Source organism: Labeo rohita, chromosome 16 (assembly GCF_022985175.1).
Source record: "Labeo rohita strain BAU-BD-2019 chromosome 16, IGBB_LRoh.1.0, whole genome shotgun sequence".
NCBI lineage: Eukaryota > Metazoa > Chordata > Actinopteri > Cypriniformes > Cyprinidae > Labeo > Labeo rohita.
Genome location: NC_066884.1, coordinates 27,149,714 through 27,174,460, shown reverse-complemented (window position 1 = coordinate 27,174,460; position 24,747 = coordinate 27,149,714). Strand labels below are relative to the sequence as shown.

The 24,747-nt window shown below is 34.5% G+C and overlaps 1 protein-coding gene across 1 annotated transcript; it reads left to right on the top strand.

Annotated features, from left to right (window-relative positions):
- The first annotated feature begins 615 nt into the window (after nt 1-615).
- Nucleotides 616-24,747, top strand: plekhg6 (pleckstrin homology domain containing, family G (with RhoGef domain) member 6). Its single transcript, XM_051132335.1, has 15 exons — nt 616-830; nt 4,637-4,826; nt 5,846-5,977; nt 6,116-6,262; nt 6,900-6,995; nt 7,234-7,284; nt 7,644-7,793; nt 7,889-7,999; nt 11,442-11,591; nt 13,066-13,200; nt 13,296-13,415; nt 13,502-13,631; nt 15,012-15,127; nt 20,017-21,437; nt 24,312-24,747. Exons 1-15 carry the CDS (start codon nt 811-813, stop codon nt 24,481-24,483), a joined length of 3,141 nt encoding a protein of 1,046 aa, XP_050988292.1. The 5' UTR covers nt 616-810; the 3' UTR covers nt 24,484-24,747.

Genomic DNA, 24,747 nt, shown 5'->3' with positions numbered 1-24,747 from the left:
AAAGGCCTTACCAGTACTTAATCTACAAGTGTTTTGTTAGCAGACCCTTAACCACTAGAAAAGCACCACCCAGCCGTGTCTCCTTTGATGAAGGTGCTTGTGTAATTATGATCTTGCACAGTGTTGCTTTTCTGCATTCCTATCCCACTGAATTTATTCCTGATTATATATTTCTCAGGCCCTCTGTTTCTTCCTTTAAATCAGCTGAGCTGCGCACTTTTTTTGATAGCACCACATGATTTGCGCTATAAATGATTTTGAAAGATGATAAAATGCTCAAAATCATACTGATTTACATTACAAGGAAGAACCTTTAAATCTAAATCCAAATCTAGGTACCTAATATTACCACACCATCATGCTGTTGGGTTTTTCTTGGGTAAGCACCTATCAAAACTTGACAGCATTTGAATTTCCTGATTGGAGACCAAAAACATCTTTCTTCCTTATTTTGCATGTTTGTGTGTGTGTGTGTGTGTGTGCACGCATGCTTGTCTTTGTAGGACTAAACCACAAACCTATCATGCCTGTCTAAACAATTATAACTTGCATGTTGTTATGTACCTGTGATCAACGCCTGGTTAGTTGTCAGTCAAATCAGAAAGCACTAATGGCCCAGTCAGGTTTATCTTCTCAGGGTGCAGCCATGCCTGAGATCTAAGTCTTAAGAATCTGGTCTCGCTTGCTCAACCTGTTACTGAAGGAAGGGTTAAAGAAAAACGATATAGAAAGACACAGAGGACTCCGAAAGTCATATTCAGAAAGACAAGAGTGAGAGAAAGAGACCTTAAAGATGTCTGTCTGAGGGAAATGGACACAGTTAAATCCAGGTATCTATTGCGGATGACTTGTATGAGAGTTAGTGGGGGGGGGTGTAAAGGAGATTTTCTATAACTTGAATCACATCTAACTAACTAAAGAACTGAGGTTGTACTGATAATCTACTTTCGTTTCAGACTTTGTGTGACTTACTGATGCCATTTAAATCTACTTTTAAGTTACATGCTAAATTTGTTTTCCACTGACGCTGTGTTTATGTATTTTCCATGTTATGCCTGTATGTGTAAGTACAAATGTGCATTTGCAAACAGTATATGTGCATGTACCCTATATGGCTGTGTGTGTGCGCTTGTTCATTCTGGGTATTTTTACTCTGAATTGATGGCTGATGATAATGTTGACAAGGTGAGTCTGAGCGGAACTGGTGTATTGCCAAAAAGTGATGTCAAGCGTGGGCGGATATTCAGATCTTTCTCAGAACATGTGTGCGCCAGTCTCTTGAATTACACACGCCAGTGTTTTTTCTTGTCTGTGAGATTCACACGACTGGGTAACAGTGTCTCACCTGAATTACAGTGAATTCTATGAATCAGAGTTAGCGAGTAAGGATATGTGTGTTTATAAGCTTCAGCTTGTGTGTCCATGTCCATGTCTCTTGTTCGTGGAATCCTGGCATGTAATGTGATATGCGTGTCTGTAGATTTTGGGGACAAATTTGCCCTTTAAAGTAGGCTAAACCTTTCTTTGGGGTCAAAAAAATGTGTTAAATATACAGTACAAATAAAATCTTATAATTTACAATGAAAAAGTTTCAATTCTCAGAATTCCTTGATGGTTTTTCATTAAAATAATTCAAGCGATTATGCAAATTACGCAGAAAATGACAACTGGATGCAGTTTTAAACTGCATATATATTAAATATACAGTAAGCACAAATAATAAATATCTAAAAAAAGCAATCATTCAAATATTATTTGTGTATTTAGATTTTTAGATCAAATTTTGTCTACATTGGGGTCCAGAAGGATTGCTTACAGGGGAGCAGTTGACAGTTTCCACAGAGAAAACAGCTTAATAATACGTAAATAATGTCTTAAAGGAATAGTTAACTCAAAAATTAAAATTAATGATTTACTCACTTTCAAGCCATCGTAGAATTTCTTCTCTCAGACGTAAACGTGCGTAGGACAGATTAGCCTATGGTTTATAAAGTTGTAAATTTGCTCGTTTTATTATACAAACACATTGATTCGCTTCAAGGAGCCATTATTATCCCCCTGGAGCTGTGTAGGCTACTTTTTATGATGTATGGACACAGCTTATTTTGCTTTAAATTTGGATCACTACCAACTAAAGCTTGAAAGAGCCATGACATGTTTTAATATACAGTACAGGGCTCTCAAGTTTTAGAAAAAGTTTGGAGTGAGATTATATCTCCCCTCTGCCCCACGCAATTCTCTCCAGTTGCTGCTAGAAGATACATTTTATCTATTGTTCATAATTCACCAGCACAAAACAGAAACTATAACAACTTGTAAGTTTGATTAAAGTCAAATCATAAAAAATATTTCATAAAAAATAAAATAAAATGTCTTGTATGTTTCAAAAATACAAATGTATAAAAAATCTAAAGAAATCTGGCCCCAAATGAGCCAATGAACAGCAGTGCTCAAAGTACATACTGTAGGCCTACACATACAGTATTGCAGAACTTGCCCTGAGCATGTCAAGCTGTGTGTGTGTGTGTGTGTGTGTGTGTGTGTGTGTGAGAGAGAGAGAGAGAGAGAGAAAGTACATAGTTCAGGTTATGAATGGCATTTTGTATTGCAAGTGTTTGTTACAAATATTGATGCTTTAATGACAGTGGTAGGAGCTCAAACTTAACTAGTAACTAGTTACACGTAATGGAATTAATTTAATTTAATTGCAAAATAATTGTAACTAATCGATTACAGCTGCTGAGAAACAATGTATAGATAATGAAAATTACAAAGGGGTTACATCTGAATATTTTCACACAGATCTGATTAATTTCTTTCCCAAATTGCATTGACTTTTCTAAAATGTTTCAGAAGTTTAGGACACAAAATAGGACACATGCTTATTCAATAACTGATTTGTTTCCACATTTGGGTTTATTTTTTTCCCCCCCAAGGCATTGTTAGATGCCAGTGTTTCCAGTCATAGCTATGCAAGGATTTGATTATAAAAATGGTATCATAGCTACTAAACTATATCTTCTGATTTTAAATCTGTATTTAACCTGACCTAGGACCTAAAGTCTGATTTTGTTGTGGCTGTGCTTTAAAATAAAATTATTATAATCTTAATTCAAGTGATGAAGGATTTTGTAAGTCTGACAGTAATTAGTGTTGAGTGCTACTGTTAAGGTCCACCCTGCATGCTTTAAAAGTTTCAAAAGGATTAACAGTTGAAAACATTAGTTAGAAATTTAGAAAAGTAATCAATTCGGATACATTTGTCCTTTTTTTATCAGATTTACCAATTATCTAGTCCTTTCCTTAGTTTCCGGTAGCCAAAACTTAAAGCTGTTGGAGAGCTAATAATTTTGCATTAAAAAACGCCATTATTTTATTTGAAAAATTTAATCATTTTAAATTATTGACAAAATATTTTACTTTGTCGTGTATATTTATTTCATTCGATCAGATAACATTTTAAGTTATCTGTCATATGGTCATGATACAACGTGCCCCTCACATGTTACAATGTACCCCACCTACGGGGAATGTTGTCACTTTTCACTTCCTTCCTTTTGAGGTAAACAACAAAAAACGCACACGCTGTAATAATGAAACAAAGCTACATATTTGTACTAGACAACCCTGGTGAAAAAACCAGCATATGCTGGTAGGTATGTTTTGATGCTGGTTTAAGCTGGTTTATGCTGGTCATGTTGCTGGTCAAGAACCAGCTTAAACCAGCAATAGACCAGCTTAAACCAGCATCAAAACATACCTAACCAGCATCCCAGCATCAAATCATACCTACCAGCATATGCTGTTTTTTTCACCAGGGAAGAGTGAAAATAACGTGGGTAAAACATTAGACTCTGAACCTCACGTGGATTAACACAAACTAAGATATTCTAAAAGTGTTCGGTTGTGCCCCGCTCTCCCCTATATAGCGGGACAAGTTATCCCTTACTTTTTAGCGCGAGAAATACAAGAAGTGGCGTGAGAGCGTCTGAACTGGTTGTAATGCGTGTGTGTCACACGGCGAATGCGTGAGGCTTGAGAGCCCTGTATACATCTTATTGTATTCGTCTGAAAGAAAAAAATCATATACACCTAGGATGGCTTGAGGGTGAGTAAATCATGGGGTAATTTTTATTTTTGGGGTAACTATCCCTTGACAATATGACATTGTTTATACCATGTAAAATATAAAATAAAATATAAAAAGATTATAAATAAGGTTTGCATAAGGGTTCAGACTGAGGGGGATAGAAGACGTCGCTAACGTCATAAAAACAAGATACGTCAGTGGAAAATGATAATAAACCCACCACGACAGAAAAACAAGCATATGAGTGTGACGCGCTGGGTCAGGTCATGAGATCTGAAATGTTTTGAAATTTAAAGGTCACACCAGTGGGCTTTGTAAGTATGGTATCAGTTCCTTCCAGTTGTGGTTTACAGTTTTTTGTGGGTTAAAAATGTTATACATTATGCCCAGCACAGTGATAAATGAAGCATAGCAACTTTTTATTTATAATTAATCAATGCTGCTACTATTTACTCTTCTTCTTTCCCTGTTTACTGTTTTCCTGTATTTGATCTTATTCATGTGTTCGACTAATAATCCTCTTGTAATCTTATCTGTGTCTGTTAGTAATCCATCAAAAGGACCAGAACTGAGCAATGTCATGGCCCCAGAGGAAAGTGCCCTCGATGACAAGAATGACAGACAGCGGGAGGAAGAGAAAGAGGCAGACACAGACACTCCTGATGGATCTGCACTACCATCCGTCGCTCAGAAGAGGGCACAAGAGAAACACAGATACAACACTGTAGGCTACCAGGTACTGAATATATTCAAGATTATCATTCAGCACTGCAGATGATTTAATCTAAACTGACTTTTAATGCATTTTAGATCAATAACATGACCAAATGCCAAAAATGTCAGGGAGTACTGCTGTTCTCATATCATAATGAAGAAAAAAGGCCTTGAAAGGAAAACCTGACGTAGTTAAGCATAATGTTTTATTGGCAAAAAATCTTCTGTCAAGTGGTGCGACCAAAGAGCTGAAGAAAAAAGGAAACAATGTGTGGTCAATAAGTCTCATTAAATAGTCTTTTTACAACGCGATAAAGTTACGTAAATTATTGTGTGGTACAACCTTCCAATATTGATTCCATGAATCAAATTACTCAAAATTAAATATTAAAAAAAGTTATATATTTAAATAAATTATTCTGTTTGATATATAATCATTATTATTAGTTAATAAAACACAAAAATCATTCAGTTCATTTTTAAATCACTACACAAATAAATGAATGACTGTAATTTGGCCTTCCATATCCCAAAATCTCATATTTATGATTTGTTTTACTTTGCTGAAGTTGTATGGTTATGTAAGTTTTTTTATATGCATCTTTGCTGTGTGAATCAAAATCAGGACTTTGGAGCTACAGGAACCCCTCACACACAGATTCAGCCCTATTTTTAATTAAACACCAATTTCCACTGCTTTCATTCTGCAACTTAGTGGTGCTCGCATGTTCAGAAGTCCAGAGAAACAGGCGCATATGTGTCCTCAAGTCATTTAAACAAGCAGAACATGGAACAATGTCCTTTCCCTGTCCTGGAATAACATTTGTATCAATCACTCAATATCCTCTGGGTATTCAAGGTTATGTTTTTAGGACCAACTAAGGATGTTTTCAAAGGAGCATGTTCTAGTTGGGTAAATCTTGTTGTGTTTTATATGCAGTCATGGATGTTGACTACAAAACTAAAAAAACATTGGTTAATCAAGCTTTAACTGATTTCTGTCAATTCAGCTCGTCACATTTTACAATTTTGCATTGCCAGAAAAAGAAGCAGAGGGCAGCTGTGGACTTTTCTACAGTGGGCAAGGGAACATCTGTCGTGGTGAAGAGCAGAGGTGCATTAAAGCAGGCACTTTTTAGCCAGGGAGTGTCTGACAAAAATGGCACATTAGAGGTAATTCTTTTTTTTTTTTTTTTCTTTTTTTTTTTTCTTTTTTTGTTGCCTGAATCGGGTTGCTAGCTCATAGGTACAAAGCTGGATACATAGACAACTGATTGATGATCACATTTCTCTTATTCTAAACTCTCTCAGGAGCGATCAGTTGGTGGGCAGTTGGACGCGCTAAAACAGGTTCTGGATGCTTTCAACATACCTGCAGACCTGAGGTGGGCATGGGGGGAGGGAGGTGCTGAAATAACACTGGAAAAGAGCTGGACGGACATAGTGGACTCTCATGAGGTAACAGAGAACAATAGAAGCGGCAAAACAGACATAAATGTATGCAGCTTCTCAAGGGGACGATGCTTTTTTGTGTTCTCATCGATACATCCACACGTAATTTGTTACTTGCTTACATTTTGGCCAATTTGGCTAATTTGTAAGATTGTTATAGCCTACTTTTTTATATGGTCTGCTTATGCCCTAGTGACTGTTTGGCTTGATATCTTCTGTACAAAAAATTATAACATTAATAAAAAACATTTTATAATATTTATAAAATAACATAATATGAATTCATATAAAATCATCACCATAGTTACATTTTACATTCTGTAATGGCTGCAAAGCAGGTTGGGTGATTACCTATGGTTGTGTTATAATAAAATTGTAGTAACCATGTTTTTGTGACTACCATTTGTATAACCACAGTTTTACTATTTTACTACAAATACCATGGTTAAACTGTGGTTAGTGTAGCAAAACCATGGTTAATTTTCGTAAGGGTAGTGACATCTGCCGAAAGAATAACACAGAATCATGCACAATAACATCAAGAATTTGTAGTAATTGATTTAGAAATTAAAATAAATTAGAACAAAAGATAGCAGAAGTATGTTGGCGTTCTCCATTTCTCTCTGTCTCTGTCTCTGTCTAGTCTATGTCAAAAACCCAACGGCACCAGCAGGAGGCGCTGTGGGAGCTTATTAATACTGAGCTTACCTACATCAACAAACTCACTATTGCCAAAGACGTATGTATAACATTACAGTTTATTGATTTATTATAGTTTTCATAATCAGACATATACAGTCACTTCACAGTAACAACAAAAATGATAATTAAAATACATGTATTCTGTGCAGATAAACTTTATCACCAGTTATTTGCATTTTTATTCATGCTTTTTAAATTCATGTATTATTTAATAAATGATGCATGTAACAGTGTTACTAATGCTTTGGCTAATGCACATCCTCATTTCTGCACAGCTCGTGATGGCAGCACTGTCGCACTGTCACAGAAATGGATTCCTTCTGGACGTATGTGCACCTTGTCTCATCTTTCAGTTGTTTACATGGAACCTTTTTCTTCTGAATTGACCTTCTAGTGTTACATACTCAGCATATCTAAATGGCAGGCAGACGGACGGCACAGCTGCATGTGACGGCAGAATTGCGGTCAAAATAATGTGCCGTTCACTGAGAGCTCGTTTTGTTCATTCTGTAATGTAGAGCATTACCGGTGATGTCACAGATGGAAACGTTTTGCGCGGACAAAATGGAAAATAATTTTGTTCTGGTGTAGAGTGTGTGGGCGACACCACCTGTATCAATTAATCTTTTTCCATTACTGTCTGTTCTTTCTTTCTTTCTTTCTTTCTTTCTTTCTTTCTTTTCAGGTAAGCCCCACAATACTCTTTTCCAATCTTCCTTCTATCCTTGATGCACATCGACTCTTTTGGCAAGAGGTGATGTATCCAATGTTAAAAGAGGTCCGTCTCACTGGAAGACCTTTTGACCCTCTCAGACTTGAGCCAGGATGTTTGCAAGTATGATACAATGACTGTACATTAAAGCTAAAAATAGATCTACGTTTGCCATTGCTTAATACCCCCCCTCCATATTTTTTAATCTCATTTTTCAGTTTCCTGAACGTTTTCCTGCATACTTTGAATACTGTTTGGAAGAGGAGAGAAATGTGGAGTTTACTCGCAGACAGCTCGACACAAACCCACAGTTTCACACGTATCTTACGGTATTGCAAGATCAGATTTATATGTTCTATGGAAAAAAAAAATGTTCCAGTTAAGAAAGAGTATTAAATAAACAAGAGAGCTGATGTTCTGAATTTTAGCATGATTCAGCTTTAGACAAGAGGCTGCAGGTAATCACAGTCATATTGATTATTGACTAACTCATTTCAGAAACAAAAGCTGAGTGAATTATTCAATGACTCACACATTAAAACAGCCACTTAGTTCATTTCCGAATAAGTCAGCGTTTTTTAACAAATTGGTTGAATGGATGATTCAGATGACTAATTCATGTACAACTTCTTGCAAGCTACAGTGTTACAGAAAAATGCTTAAAACATTCAAAAATATAGAGCTGCAAAAAGTTAAACATTACACTTCTGCTTTAGTCCAAAAATTCGAGTTGTGTTTAATGTTAAAATTTGCAATGTTGTCTTTTTCAGTTCTTTTTTTATCTCTGAGGTATTTTAGTGAGTTAAAAGATTTAATTCTTGTGCTGTGTCAAAAATGACGAGCCTTTTAAAAACTGCTTGTAAATTTACAATTATTACCAATTCTTGGATTCAGTTGTTTTGTCAACTTGTTTTCATTTAGTTATTTTTGAAACATGTTTAGCCAGTCAAGCATAAACACATTTTTGCGAATTAAAGATTTTTTTTTTTTAATTTTGGTGTTTCCATCACTCGTTTCTGATGCGATACTTTAAAATGTACGTAAAAAAGGGTGATGGAAATATAGCTACTGACAGAGCTTATGCAGCTTTTGAGTGAAAAAATATTTTTTGGGGCAATGTTCACTCAAGAACTGAGGTGCATAAGCTCAGATCAGTGGGTCCTAAGGCCAGTCAATGTCAAATTTAAAAAGAATTAAAGCTGCAAGCAGCGTTGACAGGGCCCTCGCACTCGGGCTCACCACGAATGGTGGGCAGTATGCATTTAAATTGGTAAATATAGAAGGAATATGTCAAAGTCATTTATATGTGCCAAACTTCCTGCTACCAGGTGGTGGTGCTATGACTATAACTGGATGTTGGCATGTAGATTGGCATGTAGTCTTCAGGCCCGGCACTTTTATAAAACATATGAAGTTTGGTGCAGATTGACCATGGTATGTTTGAGTTAGTGCAAAGCATGACGTATCCTGTTGCCAGCAGGTGGCGCAATGATTGTAACTGAATATTGGCCTTTAGATGTGTTCAGCCCAGGACTCTATCGAATATATGAAGTTTGAGGCAGATCAGACATTGTATGGCTGAATTACAACTCCTTCTATTCCCATGGTAAAACATTGAACTTTGTCAGGCCGCCACTGACATGCCCTTTTTTACGAAAACAAAAGCAATTTAACATTGCAAAGGCCTTTAAAATAAACTGACCAAATATAATGGTGATCTCTATAAGGAGTTTGTTAAAGGGGTCATCGGATGCAAAGTTTACTTTTTCGTGTTGTTTGAACATTAATGTGTGTTGGCAGAGTGTGTACAAATCTACCCTATAATGATAAAAATCCATGCAATGGTTTTTAATTAATCTGTAAAAATAATATCCCCTTTTTCAAATCGAGCCGTTCTCAGATGCCTGTCAGTGTGGCGTCGATGCTGGAGCAGGGATGTAAGTTAGACAAGAATATTTCCGTTTGAGGTGTTGTGTTGCTGGATGTAATAATGAACATAGTGGTCGTCATTTACTCCCGACATCTGAGCTGCTGAAGATGCAGTGGATTACGTTTGTTTGTGAAGGGGATGCGCCTCCCGATCTACATATATCTGTCTATGTTCGCGCAAAGTGATTATAAGGATTTTTTAAATTAATCTTTGAGATCGCCTTTACTAATAATGTGTTAGCAAGTAAACAGGTTCGTCACTCCACAGAGAGAAGAGAGGGGCGGGGCAAGCAGAGCTCATTTGCATTGAAAGGAACAATCCCTCAGAATGGGATGATTTTTGGGTGTTTTTTACACAACCATTGAGAATTTTTAACCAAAGTATATTATAGACTTTTCATTAAGACCCTAAAGAATCATGTCAACCTGTGGAAAATGGGCATCCGATGACCTCTTTAAAGCATAAAACATGGCATTTCCTGTTGCCAGCAGGTGGCGTTATAATTATAACCGAATATGGGCATGGGCATGTGTTCAGGACAGGACTCTTATCAAACATGTGAAGTTTGGGGCAGATCGGATATTGTATGCCTGAATTATAACAACCCCCTGTTTCATAGTAAAACACTGAATTTTGTCAGGCCGCCACAGAACTTTTTTTTTTTTTTTTACGTCACAAAGGGCTTTAGATTGGACTGAACAAATTTGGCGTCAATCTGTTAAAATCTCTAGGAGGAGTTTGTTTAAACTTGCAGAGAAAATTCAAAATAACTGACTTCCTGTTGGGTTTCGGACTTTGTACCAGTGGACTTTTTTGTAGGTGTTGGTGTGTTACATGTGTCTCCTGAATTTCGTACATGTATGTGAAACACTTTGTTGAAATTTTATAGGTGGCACCATTAAGCCATTTTGCCACACCCACTTCTGAAACCCACATCAGATGTAAATTTTCACCACTTTTGGCGTGTGTGCAAAGTTTCATAAGTTTTCAAGCATGTTTAGGCCCTCAAAAATGCCATTCATGGAGAAGAAGAATCTGAGCAATTCTAATAGGGTCCTCGCACCACCGGTGCTCAGGCCCTAAATACAAAACCTGTGACAATTGAAAGAAAAGAAACTGATGAAAGATTGAACCCTATATTTGGCAATTCTAAAATGTAATGAGAAATTTACAATCTTCTTTTTTTTAGGCTGGTCGTTTTTGACCAGGAACTCCACAAGTGTAACAAAGTGTTGGAAAAAAACTTTTGAAAGTGTTAAAAGGAATCTTGTTAGTTTATGCAAAAAAACAAAAACAAATCTAAAGCTAAATTAAGGCTGGAAAAAAGGTCAAATATAGATGATGGGTAGCGAGTTGTGAATTTGTTTTCCACATTTCAGATGAAGTGTTTACCACACCAAGTTCCCCTGTCAGTGTTTTTGTACAAGTGGACAGTATGCAAAGTAAGCAGGGTAGATATGACTGTGAAACTGCCTGCCTTTGTGGTGGTTTGACTGTAGTGGTAGTTATGGGGGTGAGCTATTTCCTGAAGGGTACATAGTAGAAATAACAGCATGTTAAGCCCTGAAATTGCTTAATTCAATTTATATATAATTGACTAGCTCTATCGTAAAATATTCAGGACAATCAATGTTGAAATCAGTGTGCAAATGTGTGATCTTTTAATAATTTAATTTGATCATTTAAGCAAAAAAAAAAAAAAAAAAAAAAAAAGCTTCATCAATAAATGAATTCAAATGCACCACAGATGAGCATGAGCTATAGATTACAATCGAACATGTTGCATGAAGATACATGCATGCGTGATTTTCCTAATTATCTTGATGCAATCTGTTCTGCAGTGGGTGGAGAATCATCCACAGTGTGGGCGAATGAGACTGGGCGATATGCAGGCCAAACCACACCAGAGAATTACCAAGTACCCTCTTTTGCTGAAAGCTGTGCAGAAGACCACAGAAGACCTCCCCACTAAAAATGCACTTGAAAGAATGGTAAGACTGTGGCATAATGCTGATGAATCACATCATACACTGTAAATTCAACAAATACCAAGCACATTATAAAATCAACAATAGTTACTAAATAAAAAAGAAATCATTGGCATTTATGTTGTCACTTTACTAAAGCAAAAAATGTATTATATATAGATATATATAGGGAAATATGATAATTTACTTAAATATTTAATAATAAATAAACATTACATATAAAGGAAAATCTAATTTAATTAGATTCAGTTTCAGGATTTGGAGCATAATCATACAATGAAATGAACAAGAAAAGTGTATCACTGTAAAAAACAATTTGTTGAGTCAACTTAAAATAATCTGTAACCTGGCTGCCTTAAAATTTTAAGTTCAGTCAACTAAAAAAAAAAAATTATTCAGCTTGAAATGTTAAATTATACTAAGTGACAGCTTAGATATTTGAGTTGAATCAACTTAAAATTTGAAGGCAGCTGGGTTACTTACCCATCTGTTAAGTTTAGCAAACACAGATATCTAAGTTGTTACTTAGTACAACTTAACATTTCAAGTTGACTAAACTTATTTTAGTTGACTGAACTTAAAATGTTAAGGCAGCAGGGTAACAAATTATTTTAAGCTGACTCAACAAATTGTGTTTTTAATTTTTTACAGTGTATGCTTTGCAAACACTTGTTAATGCAGTTCATGCACAAAACATTTGTGCTGCTGTCATTAAAGCAAAAAGTGGGACAAATAAAATACGTTTTTAAATACTTTGTTCCTAATGAAATTCTGACAGTGTTGAATTAAGTGCTTCACTTAAATTGTTATGAACAGAATAGAAGAAATATGTGACCCTGGACTACAAAACCAGTCTTAAGTAGCACGGGTATATTTTGTAGCAATAGCCAGCAATACATTGTATGGGTCAAAATTATCTTTATTTTCTTTTATGCTAAAATTCATCAGGATATTAAGTAAAGATCATGTTCCAGGAAGAATTTCCTACCGTAAATATATATCAAAACTTGATTTTTGATTAGTAATATGCAATGCTAAGTGCTTTATTTGGACAACTTTAAAAGTGATTTTCTCAATACTTAATTTTTTTGCACCCTCAATATCCAGATTTTCAGTTGTATCTCAGCCAAATATTGTTATCCTAACAAATACATCGTACATCAGTGGAAAGCTTATTTATTCAGCTTTAAAAAGTTTAAAGAACTGACCCTTATGACTGGTTTTGTGGTCCATGGTCACATAAAGAGGCACTTTCACTACTTAAAATATCACCTCATGATTGTGGCAGACTAAAAAATATGAGAAAAGTCAAACTGTTGAGCTGCGTTGCCTTTGTTTTCGTCTTTGTAATCTCTATCTCTCTGTACATCTCACTCATTCTCTCTCTCAAATATGAGCTGCTTGCACAGTCTTCATTCTGTCATTGAAGTTAAAGACCTGCTGTCTTTCTCACTCTTTTTCTCTTTTTCTCCTGCAGTTGAACAGTGTCAATAATTTTCTAGAATCTATCAATGGCTATTTGCAATTTAAAGAAGATACTCTGGCTCTTTCTGCTGCCGCTCAAAGGATAGAGGGATACAAGATAGAAGGTCTGAGTGAAGAACTAGACAAGGTAAAAAAAAAAAAACACCAAAAATCTTTGAATAACTATAAATTGTACATGCGTTGCTTATAAAAAGAAGGCTAACGGGAAGATTTCAACAACAGTACATTTGTGAGTACTGCTGCTTTGATTTGATGAGCCCGGTAAGAGGGGTGGGAGCAACTGTCATACGAAAGCAATTAATGGAAGAAGCTTTGAAGGTCAGATTACGAAAGGAAACCAAGGCAAGTGAAAAGACATACCAGGTAAATTTATTGTATTAATGATTTTTGTATTGACCACAGAATTGTAACATTTTTGGTTATGTTAGGAGCTTGTGGTCCTGCTCTTCACGGATGTGTTGTTGATGACTAAAACGCAGAAGAAATCAGAAAAGCTGAAGGTAGTGCGCCCCCCTCTGCCTCTGGAGAGAATACACTGCATTGAGCTCAGAGATGGATGTGAGTGTGACCACTAACTCATACATTTAACAGTCTCAGCTGCATGAAAGAATGTTTTTAAGCCATGCTCACATCAGTATGAAAGGGCAGTTATACCTTATGGCATATTTAATGCATATGGGGCATATTTTCATGCTCTGGTCACAATTAGTTTTTTTAGTATGCCAAAATAAAACATTAAACATATTCTAAAATCTTTCTACATGTTATATACTTTAAAGAGTATACATACTTTAAACAGTATCGTATGCACCACACCGTGAGAAAAAAAAATCTGCGGATTTTCTACCAGGACCTTATCAGTTAAGTTTACAAACATTTTGTAACTCTAAAACACAACATAATACAATGTGTAATTTAAAATACTATCACTAAAATCAATTCTTTTATATTAACACAGTATGGGTCTTATTTTAATGTCCTTTCTTAGAGTACAATGTAATCCAAAAGTTTGAGACCTGAAAATCTAGGATTTAAATTTTTATTTAAACCAGGAAATAAGTTTTAGAATTATCAATAATTTTAAACACTCAATATTTTGGAATTTCCCCCTTTTTTTTAGGTCACTAAACAAATAAGCAAATCTGTGACATTGATCATTCAAACTCCTACAAAAGGTCATGTTCTTCTTGAACATTGTTAAATTATGCTGGTTTTACCAAAACTTTATGCAGCTCAAGTGCTGCTGTCACTATTAACCAAATAATAAGAAAGTATTGCATTCATATTAAATTTTTTAATTATTTTTCACTCAAATTGTTGTACTAATACAGTAATGTGTAATAAATAGGCTGGTGCCCTATACTATATAATATCATGTATTGATACACCATTTATATTAGTAAAGTCAGTGGGGTTTATATGCATAGTATGTTATTTGTGTGCTTGTAGAAATGTGTTAATCAGTTTGTTTTAATCTCTATATACGGTAAGGGAGTCTCATTGAGCAAGGGTAGGATTCAACTGCAGTGCTTTTAATAAAGTGATAAGCATGAATGTATAATAAACCATGGCACAAGACAGAACTACACCCTAAAAGTACAAAACACTGTAGCAAAAGCTTGAAGATGCAGAATGCATTACATATAATTAGTCAGTTTCAAAATGCACATTGATTTTCCACATGGGAAAAGTTTTAAAATAGTTCTGTTTTATGCAATCTAGCGTACTATTCTTAGCATGACAAGGCACAGCATGGCATATTACTTGATAGGCTGGTTTCTGATTGGGCTTTTTTGGGAATGGCTCCACCTAAGGTGTGTCAAAAACCTGCATATTCAAGTCTTGGTACATTGTCACAAAAGATTCAGTTGTGCAATGAAACATGAAAATTATCTGAATACTATGTCTATTTCCCCCCCTTTTTGCTCTGTCTGGTAGATTCGTTTGTGTTAGTGGAGGTTGGTGATTTAGGTTGTGCTGTCAGTGTGAACTTCCTGTCCACACCCAGTCCAGACAGCTGTGCGTCATGGGTGTCTGCTCTGCGTGAGACTCAGGTACTTGCATTCTTCCTGCAGCAAACACACCCGACACCAGTGCGACAGGATGTACAAGCCCAACCCTGAAGAAATGTCAATGAATAGTGTACAAAACAGGGTCTGAAACGCTTAAAATATTAAGTCATTTTTTTCCATTATGACCCATCTAGGAAAATGTTGACTGTTAATTACAGGAGCTGCTCAAACTCAGTTATACCCACTTACTAAACAACAACAAAAAAAGTTTGATAATTTATTCTTAATTAAGTAACAGAGTTGAAGATGTCTTGCAACAGGGTTGCAAATTTACCAACAAATTTACTCAGTAGGGGGTAGATACACATATTGAGTATAGTTATTGTTAAACGTACATTTACTAAACTAAAAAAAAAAAATTCTATATTTGTTTGATAATTTATTTTTAATTAAGTAACAGAGTTGAAAGTAATAGGGTTGCAGATTTACTCACACTTAAGCCGCAACTCAGTAGGGGTTAGTTACACTTATTGATTTTAGTTCTTGTTAAATGTGCATTTACTAAACTAAAAAAAATATATGTATTTGTTTGATAGTTTATTCTTAATTAAGTAACAGAGTTGAAAATAACAAGGTTTCAAAATGATCCAATTCAAATTATCCAAATTATCCAATCCAGCAATTAAACCACCACTCAGTAGTTGCTAGTTACATTTAGTGTTTATAGTTATTGTTAAACATCCATTTACTAAACTAAAAAGAAAAAGAAAAATAATAATTTGATAGTTTATTCATAATTAAGTAACAGAGTTGAAAGTGAAAGGGTTGCAAATTTACCCAACATTTAAGCCGCCACACAGTATGGCTAGTTACACTTATTGTTAAACTTACATTTACTAAACTAAAGAAAACATTTTTGTTTGATAGTTTATTCTTAAGTAACAGTGTTGGAACTTTGCAAATTTACCCAACAATAGCCGACACTCAGTGAGGCTAGTTACACGTATTGATTATAGTTATTGTTAAACGTACATTCACTAAACTAAAAAAAAAAGTTTGATAGTTTATTCTTAATTAAGTAACAGAGTTGAAAGTAGGGGCTAGTTATACTTATATATTGATATATATATATATATATATATATATATACTGATTATAGTTATTGTTAAATGTATATTCACTAAAATAAAATAAAAAAAAATGTTTGATAGTTTAGTCTTAATTAAGTAACTGTCACGAATCTGGCCGGTGACCTTCTGTCCGCTCACCACCAGATGTCGCCCTCTCACGCTATTGACATTCACATTACCAGACCCTATATAAGCCTTGGACTTCCTCTCACGATTTGCAGAGTATTGTATTGTATTAATATTCATACGAAGCCTTGCCCTAGTTACCAGTGTTCTTGTCTAGTTATCTGAGTTTTGAATTCTCACCTTGGTTATCTCGTTTTGTCTGTCTCGCTGCCTGCCCTTTGAATTTCTAGCCTGTCTGTTCGGATTAACCTTTTGCCTAGCCCCTTGTTACGTTCGCCGTTGATCGACCTTCGCCTGCTCCGGATTGCTCTCTTGTTTTGTCCATATATAACTGTTTGCCGTTGACGACCCTGCCTATGTTTGACCATGTCTCTGTCTAAATTCAATAAAGCTCTGCAGATGGATCCGCCCGCTTCACATCCCCCTCAGTACGTAACAGTAACAGAGTTGAAAGTAACAGGGCTGCAAATTTACACAACAATTAAGCTGACACTCAGTAGGGGCTAGTTATACTTATTGATTATAGTTACTGTTAAATGTACATTCAATAAAAAAAAAAAAAAAAACAGTTTTATAGTTTATTCTTAATTAAATAACAGAGTTGAAAGTAACAGGGTTGCAAATTTACCCAGTAATTAAGCTGCCACTCAGTAGAGGCTAGTTACATTTATTGATTATAGATATTGTTAAACCTACATTTACAAAATTAAAAAAAAAAAAAAAAAAAAAATAGTTTTTTCTTAATTAAGTAACAGAAAAAAAAAAAAAACAATTAAGCTGACAAGTAGGGGCTAGTTATACTTATTGATTAATAGTTTTTTCAATTAATTAAGTAACAGAGTAATTTATTCTTAATTAAACAGAGTTGAAAGTAACAGGGCAGAGTTGAAAGTAACAGGGCTGCAAATTTACACAACAATTAAGCTGACACTCAGTAGGGGCTAGTTATACTTATTGATTATAGTTACTGTTAAATGTACATTCAATAAAGTAAAAAAAAAAAAAAAAAAAAACAGTTTTATAGTTTATTCTTAATTAAATAACAGAGTTGAAAGTAACAGGGTTGCAAATTTACCCAGTAATTAAGCTGCCACTCAGTAGAGGCTAGTTACATTTATTGATTATAGATATTGTTAAACCTACATTTACAAAATTAAAAAAAAAAAAAAAAAAAAAAAATAAAAAAAAAAAATTGTTTAATAGACACTCAGTTTTTCTTATTGATTTAGTTACTGTAACAGAGTTTTATGAAAATAACAGGGCTGCAAATTTGCAAACAACAATTAAGCTGACACTCAGTAGGGGCTAGTTATATTTATTGATTATAGTTACTGTTAAATGTTTTTCTTAATTAAGTAACAGAGCTGAAAGTACATTCACTGTTAAATGTACATTCAATAAAGTAAAAAAAAAAAAAACAGTTTTATAGTTTATTCTTAATTAAATAACAGAGTTGAAAGTAACAGGGTTGCAAATTTACCCAGTAATTAAGCTGCCACTCAGTAGAGGCTAGTTACATTTATTGATTATAGATATTGTTAAACCTACATTTACAAAAAAAAAAAAAAAAAAAAAAATTGTTTAATAGTTTTTTCTTAATTAAGTAACAGAGTTGAAAGTAACAGGGCTGCAAATTTACACAACAATTAAGCTGCCACTCAGCAGGGGCTAGTTACGCTTATTGATTATAGTTATTGTTAAATGTACATTCATTAAAGTAAAAAAAACAACAAAAAAACAGTCTGATACCTTATTCTTAATTAAATAACGGAGCTGAAAGTAACAGGGTTGTAAATTTACCCAACAGTTAAGCCGCCACTTAGTAGGGGCTAGTTACATTTATTGATTATAGATATTGTTAAACCTACATTTACAAATATAAAAAAAAAATAAAATAAATTATTTAATAGTTTTTTCTTAATTAAGTAACAGAGTTGAAAATAACAGGGCTTCAAATTTCCTCAACAATTAAGCTGCCACTCAGTAGGGGCTAGTTACACTTATTGATTATAGTTATTGTTAAATGTACATGTACTTTTTGCATTACAAAAAATATTTGTTTAATAGTTTGTTCTTAAAGTGCCCATATTATGGATTATAAAAGGTTCATATTTTGGTTTTAGGAGTCCCCAACAACAAGATGACATGCATGCAAGGTCAAAAAACACTTTTATTGTCTTATAATATGCATTTATTTTTACCTTATTTGCTATTGTTCGTTAAAATGAATCATTTGTCCAAACCACTCCTTTGCGTGACACTAATCTGCGGTGATTGGTCCGATGACCCAGTCTTTTGTGATTGGTTTAACGTTACTGCGTGCAGCAAATTTCAAACACGGAACACCCATCACATGTGCAAATGTGTTACGTAATAGGAGCACTTTAATTAAGTAACGGTAAGTAATAGGTTTGCAGGAAGTTAAATAAAGAATGGTAGATGACAGAGGAGTAAGAAGATCGGATGGAGCTTGAGCATCAAGAACTTTAAAAACAAACAACAACATTTTAAAATGAATTCTAAAATGGACCAGGAGCCAATGAAGCAAAGCTAAAATTGAGTGGCATGGTCATATTTCTTCATCCTTCATCCTTGCATTTTGTACCATCTGGTGGCGATAATTGAGGAATACCCAAAAACAATGAATTACAATAATGTAAACGTGAGGTAATAAAAGCATGAATAACCTTCTCCAAGTCTTGAAAAGACAAAAACGGTTTAAGTTTGGAAATAATCTGCAACTGGTAAAAACTGTTCTTAATAACAGAATTGATTTGTTTGGATAAGCATAATTCTGAGCATAATTCAGCCCCTAACCTGGGAGGAAATTGAGGAGAAATGATTGTCCATCTCCTTAATGAGACAACTCATGAGGACTCAGAAACAATTATTTGTCCTCATTAAGTTGGGGAACGTTTATGAATGTCCCAGATACATTCCAACAATGGTTGAATGGAATCGGCAGCTTTTAATGACAGGTACAGCTGGGTATTGTCAGAATATAAATGAAATGTGACATTGTGCTTCCTAATAATATCCTCCAGTAGAAGCATATATATGCTAAAAAGAAGGACCCAGAATAGAGCCCTGAGGTACTCCACTAACAACAGGAGTAGAATATCAAGAAAACTCTACAGAAAAAAATCTGTCTTTAAGATATGAGTTGAACCATCATAAGGCAGTGTTCCTGGTACCAGTTTGGCTCTAAATGCCAAATAAGAACATTATGCTGTTAGATCAAGTAGCATCAATACAGCATTTTTACTGCCATCAACCACAGTCAACATTACAATTTAAATTTTAAATTTGAAAAAATTGAATAATATCATTTACTTTTCTTCACTTCGTGCTTTAAAAAGGAACTAATGATGTTAAATATTTTTGTACTTGTGGAAAATCATGCATTAATAGAGGTGTATGTATAATGTGGTAATGCCATATTTTGCTGTGTTTACATTCTATTTATGTTTTTGGCAATTAAAATGAGTTAATCATCTCTGAGCAGAAAAACATGAGTGCTTGTATTTGAAGTACTTGAAGTGGCCACTAAATATATCATGGAAAGTGACTTTTATATACCATTATAGAGTTTCTGTGTAGCAGAATACTGAATCAGAATGTCTAATACAGTTGAGTAGTTTGTAACTATAAACTGGTTCTTGTTGATGATCACAGGCAGCCTTAGAGACTTTGAGGAAAAATGAAACAAACAAAACCCTGGAGACAGTAAGTACGACAGACTTTGGTGGATCAGAGAGACCCATTCAGGATGAACTGTCTGACAAAGTCATGGGGGATCCTGATGGCCAATCAGTATCTGATAGATCTGATAGTGATATTGACACAGCTGAGCATGTGAGGCTACATCCTTTCCATACGCGCAAGTCTGAGACAGAAATGTTGATGGATGTAGAGCAAAGTAAAGTTCAGCAGCTGGACAGGAACTCTTCACTGATTGGTCAACAGAACGATCAGAGCCAATCAGCTCATGAAGAAGTTGTGGGAAAGACTGATACAACTGCATTAAAAACTGAAGAAGGGAGAAACAAGAATTATAGTAAGCAGTTGGATGAGGAAGAGGGACTATCTAAAATATCAGAAAGGCGAGTGACATGGAAACATGGACAACGATCATCTTCAAACTCTAAAGATGTTGCACAACAGGACTTACCTGTGAGAAACCAGTCGAATGGTTCATTCTCATCGTTGCCTGGTGGAGATATGAAGAAAAATGGCACTTCTAGCCAATCCTTGCCAAGCACTTCTGCACCAAACAAACTTCCAATACCTGCATCAGCATATGGGGCACATGGGGAACCAATGCATCCGAATCAAGAAGATGACTCTCAAGAAATCAGGAGAAACTCTTTGTACAGCCAGTCAGGAGATGATGATCAGTTCCTCACAGAATCAGGAAGGTTCTCCAGGAAACTGAAGTCTCCTCGCATTCGGAGGAGACGTCCGAATAATGTGCAACCATCTCTCCCTTCTGATAGTTCCAGGACAACTGTGAACGGCTTAGAACTTACCTCCAATGCAAAGTCCAATACAAAGAACCAGAGAAGAGAATCCGACCCTTCCATTAAATCCCAAGATTCCCACCGAGTGCTAAAGCTGGGATCTCTAAAAAACAACCATGGGACTTTATGGAATGTTCCTGAAAAAAAATTGTCACCGGTCCCTCAGACGCACTCTGAACCTGAGCAGACACATGATGGGAAGGTTCAAAAGAAACCAATCAAACTGAAGAAACAGAGGAGCGCCTCCATCCCGGAGATCAGATCTCTCCCGCCTTCTCATAGACACAGCCCCTCGCCTCCACCAGGCCTTGATCCCCAGCTTCACCCTTCTCCGCTCCAGGATCTGCTGCAGAGGGCGAAGGAACGGGAAAAGGAACGTGGACTGGGAAAAAGAAAGGGGAAGAAAAAAACTGTATCTCTACAAAATTCTCCAACTATCTCTGCCTCTCCATCACCGTCAGTCAGTGAAGGAGAGAGAGAAGCAGAAAGAGAGGAATCAGCAGTACCCAGAATGATATCTGCACATGGATGGAGAGAGGGCAACGTGGATGGAAGTGAGGATGAGATGAAAGAGAGGTGAGTCTACGTGTTGTCACCTCTGCTAAATGAGTCATTGCCAAATGTGATCTGAAAGCACGATCTGAACACACATTTTTTCTTGATCTTCTTAGATAAAAGAGTATTTTGTACTTTGAAAACATCAGATGGCGTCATGCAACCATTTTTTGGGGAACTGGTTTCTGTTCTGGCTACTTATTCTAAAATGCAAAAAAATTCCATTTAAATCACAACCTAACATACTATTAACTCATCAAGGCTGCATTTATTTGATAAAAAACAAATACAGAAAAACACAGTAATATTGCAAAATGTTATTACAATATAAAGTATTGGTTGCTATTTTTATATACTTTAAAATATAATTAATTTCTGTGATCAAAGATTCTGGTTTATTACTTTTATTATCAATGTTGGAAACAGCTTAGCTACCAAATATTGTAGCACAATATTCGGATCCTGTGATACCTTTTTTAGATAAACAAAAAGTTATAAAGATATGCATTTATTCAAATATTAATCTTTTCTAACAATATATGTCTTTGCTATCACTTTTTATCAATTTAACACATACTTACTGAATAAAAGTATTAATTTCTTTCAAAAAAAGAAAGAATAAAAATTTACTGACCACACACTTTTGAACAGTAGTGTATTTTGTTACAAAATATTTCTATTTGAATTAAATGCTGTTCTTTTAAATGTGTTATTCATCAAAGAATCCTGAAAATAAAAGTATCACAGGTTCCAAAAATATATGAAGCAGTTATAAAACAACGGTTTCCAGAACTGATAATAAATCAGAATATCAGAATGAGAATGAATCATGTGACACTGAAGACTAAAGTAATGATGCTGAAAATTCAGGTTTGATCACAGGAATAGAATGATTTTATGTAAATTTAAATGTAAATTAAAATGAATATTTTTTATCAAATAAATGCAGCCTTAACAAGCACAAGAAACTTCTTTGAAAACATTCAAAATCGTACTGATCCCAAACTTCTGAACAGTAGACGAGAGTGAAAATGAGAAGAAAAATTAAATATATTTGTATTTTGGTTAAAAAAAAATAAAATCATAATTTTATAGATTAATCTCAATTAATAAATAATATGCAACAAATGTTTGCATAAATATATTATGTGACAGTTAAAAATTTTACAGCATCTGTCGAGTTTATCTGTCGAAATGATTGTCCATCTCCTTAATGAGACAATGAGAAAATTAAAGTATCACAGGTTCCAAAAATATATGAAGCAGTTATAAAACAACGGTTTCCAGAACTGATAATAAATCAGAATATCAGAATGAGAATGAATCATGTGACACTGAAGACTAAAGTAATGATGCTGAAAATTCAGGTTTGATCACAGGAATAGAATGATTTTATGTAAATTTAAATGTAAATTAAAATGAATATTTTTTATCAAGTAAATGCAGCCTTAACAAGCACAAGAAACTTCTTTGAAAACATTCAAAATCGTACTGATCCCAAACTTCTGAACAGTAGACAAGAGTGAAAATGAGAAGAAAAATTAAATATATTTGTATTTTGGTTAAAAAAAAATAAAATCATAATTTTATAGATTATTCTCAATTAAGAAATAATATGCAACAAATGTTTGCATAAATATATTATGTGACAGTTAAAAATCTTACAGCATCTGTCGAGTTTAAAACGGCGCTTTGAATGTGTATTTGTGTGTGTAATTTTTTTTTTTATTTTTATTTAAGATATAAATATTCTTTCCCTTAAAATTAACCCCAAAAATAACCTTAACTGCCCAGTGGAAAATCAATCATTTTCATTTTAAGTATATTTGTTCCATTCGTGAGATATGACTGTAGAGAGGCCTCACTGTGCTGCGAAACTTGACAGTTTCATGTGCGTTATTTCTTCTCTCTGCCCACACGCACAATTCATCTGTGTACTGTTACATAAAATTATTACATTCGAGCCTTCCCTGGAAATTGTATAAAAGCGTACTTGTAAAATTGTATATACGCATTTGTTACATCTGTGGTTTTGCATTATAGACAAAGTTAGTTCTTCATTAGGACCATTAGGAGTCAGGCTTTCCCCCAAAAAAATAATTGCATGCAATGATATTGCACTTAATAGTTAATTTTTTAAATAACTCATTAAAAGCTATGCAATGCTCAGAACAAATGAGAAGATAATGTACATTCAAACTAATTAGAAATTACAATTTTCATAACATTTCTGACTATTTGAATGTAGCTAAAGCTTAATATTCATGGTTTTCAATTAGGGGTCTGTGAACCCCTGAGGGTCTTTCAAGGGTGTCTGCGAAAAAAATCTAAATTTGAACAAACACTCATCAATACTTGTAAAGTGTAAAAATGTTTTTCTTTTTTGCTAAAAATGGCATTTTACAGCACTGAAAATTTAGTGTAGGATTTACTTTGATGCAGTTTTCACTCACATGTAATTACATAGAAACACCAAGTAACAGAATTGAACATGAGATTTTTAAGGAGAAAGACTGAAATAGCCTTTCGGTAACAGTTTAGTATAGGGAACAATTCCAGCATGCCTTTGCTGTTTATTAGTACTTAAAACGCACCTATTCTGCATGACCATATTCTACATCCCTAATCCTACCCAATGCCTAAATTGAACAACTACTGTACCTTGTTAACTATTAATAAGCAGCAAATTATGAGTTTATTGAGGAAAAAGATGTAGTCAATGGTTTGTTATTAGTGAGAATTGGACCTTAAAATAAAGTGTGACTATATTCTTGTAAATCTTGGTTTTATTTACAACTTCAAAATCACATTTTTTTATAGTGTATGGAAAGTGAGACATTGACCTTTACTGTTTTGAAGACATTTACCCGTAAACCTCTATTCTCTACCTTACAGCAATAATGTCCTAGAGGGCATCAGCGTGGACTGGCCAGGCTGGTGTTTTGACGACGAGGAGGTTTTTGACTTTCAGTACTTTGATGATGAAAACTGGTTTGGCAAGAATCAGACCACAAATGAGCCCCGGATGTCAGAGACGAAAGATGAAACAGAATGTAGTGAGGTATAGTCTTAGAAATGTGTGAAAAGTGTTTGGAGAAATGTAATATATGTTAAGTTCTGTGGTGTTGTTTAATAATTATGTAGCATGACTATTATAGTCATATTATATATTTGAGTGATATATACAGCCTGCACACAGTTGTTTTTTAAATGAAAGATTAACATAGTGTCTATTGTTATTATTATATGTATTTGTGTACAGAATGTTTTCTCTGTATAGCAATAAAAATGTTTTTAACTATGCACAAGAAACAAAAAAAGATTAAATTAA

Bases quoted from the DNA above. Each gene is read 5' to 3' on its own strand.
- plekhg6 (XM_051132335.1), top strand. From the start codon at position 811: ATGGACACAGTTAAATCCAG. The intron at 8,000-11,441 runs GTATTGCAAGAT...TCTGTTCTGCAG, and splicing joins AGTTTCACACGTATCTTACG to TGGGTGGAGAATCATCCACA. The intron at 11,592-13,065 runs GTAAGACTGTGG...TTTCTCCTGCAG, and splicing joins AAAATGCACTTGAAAGAATG to TTGAACAGTGTCAATAATTT.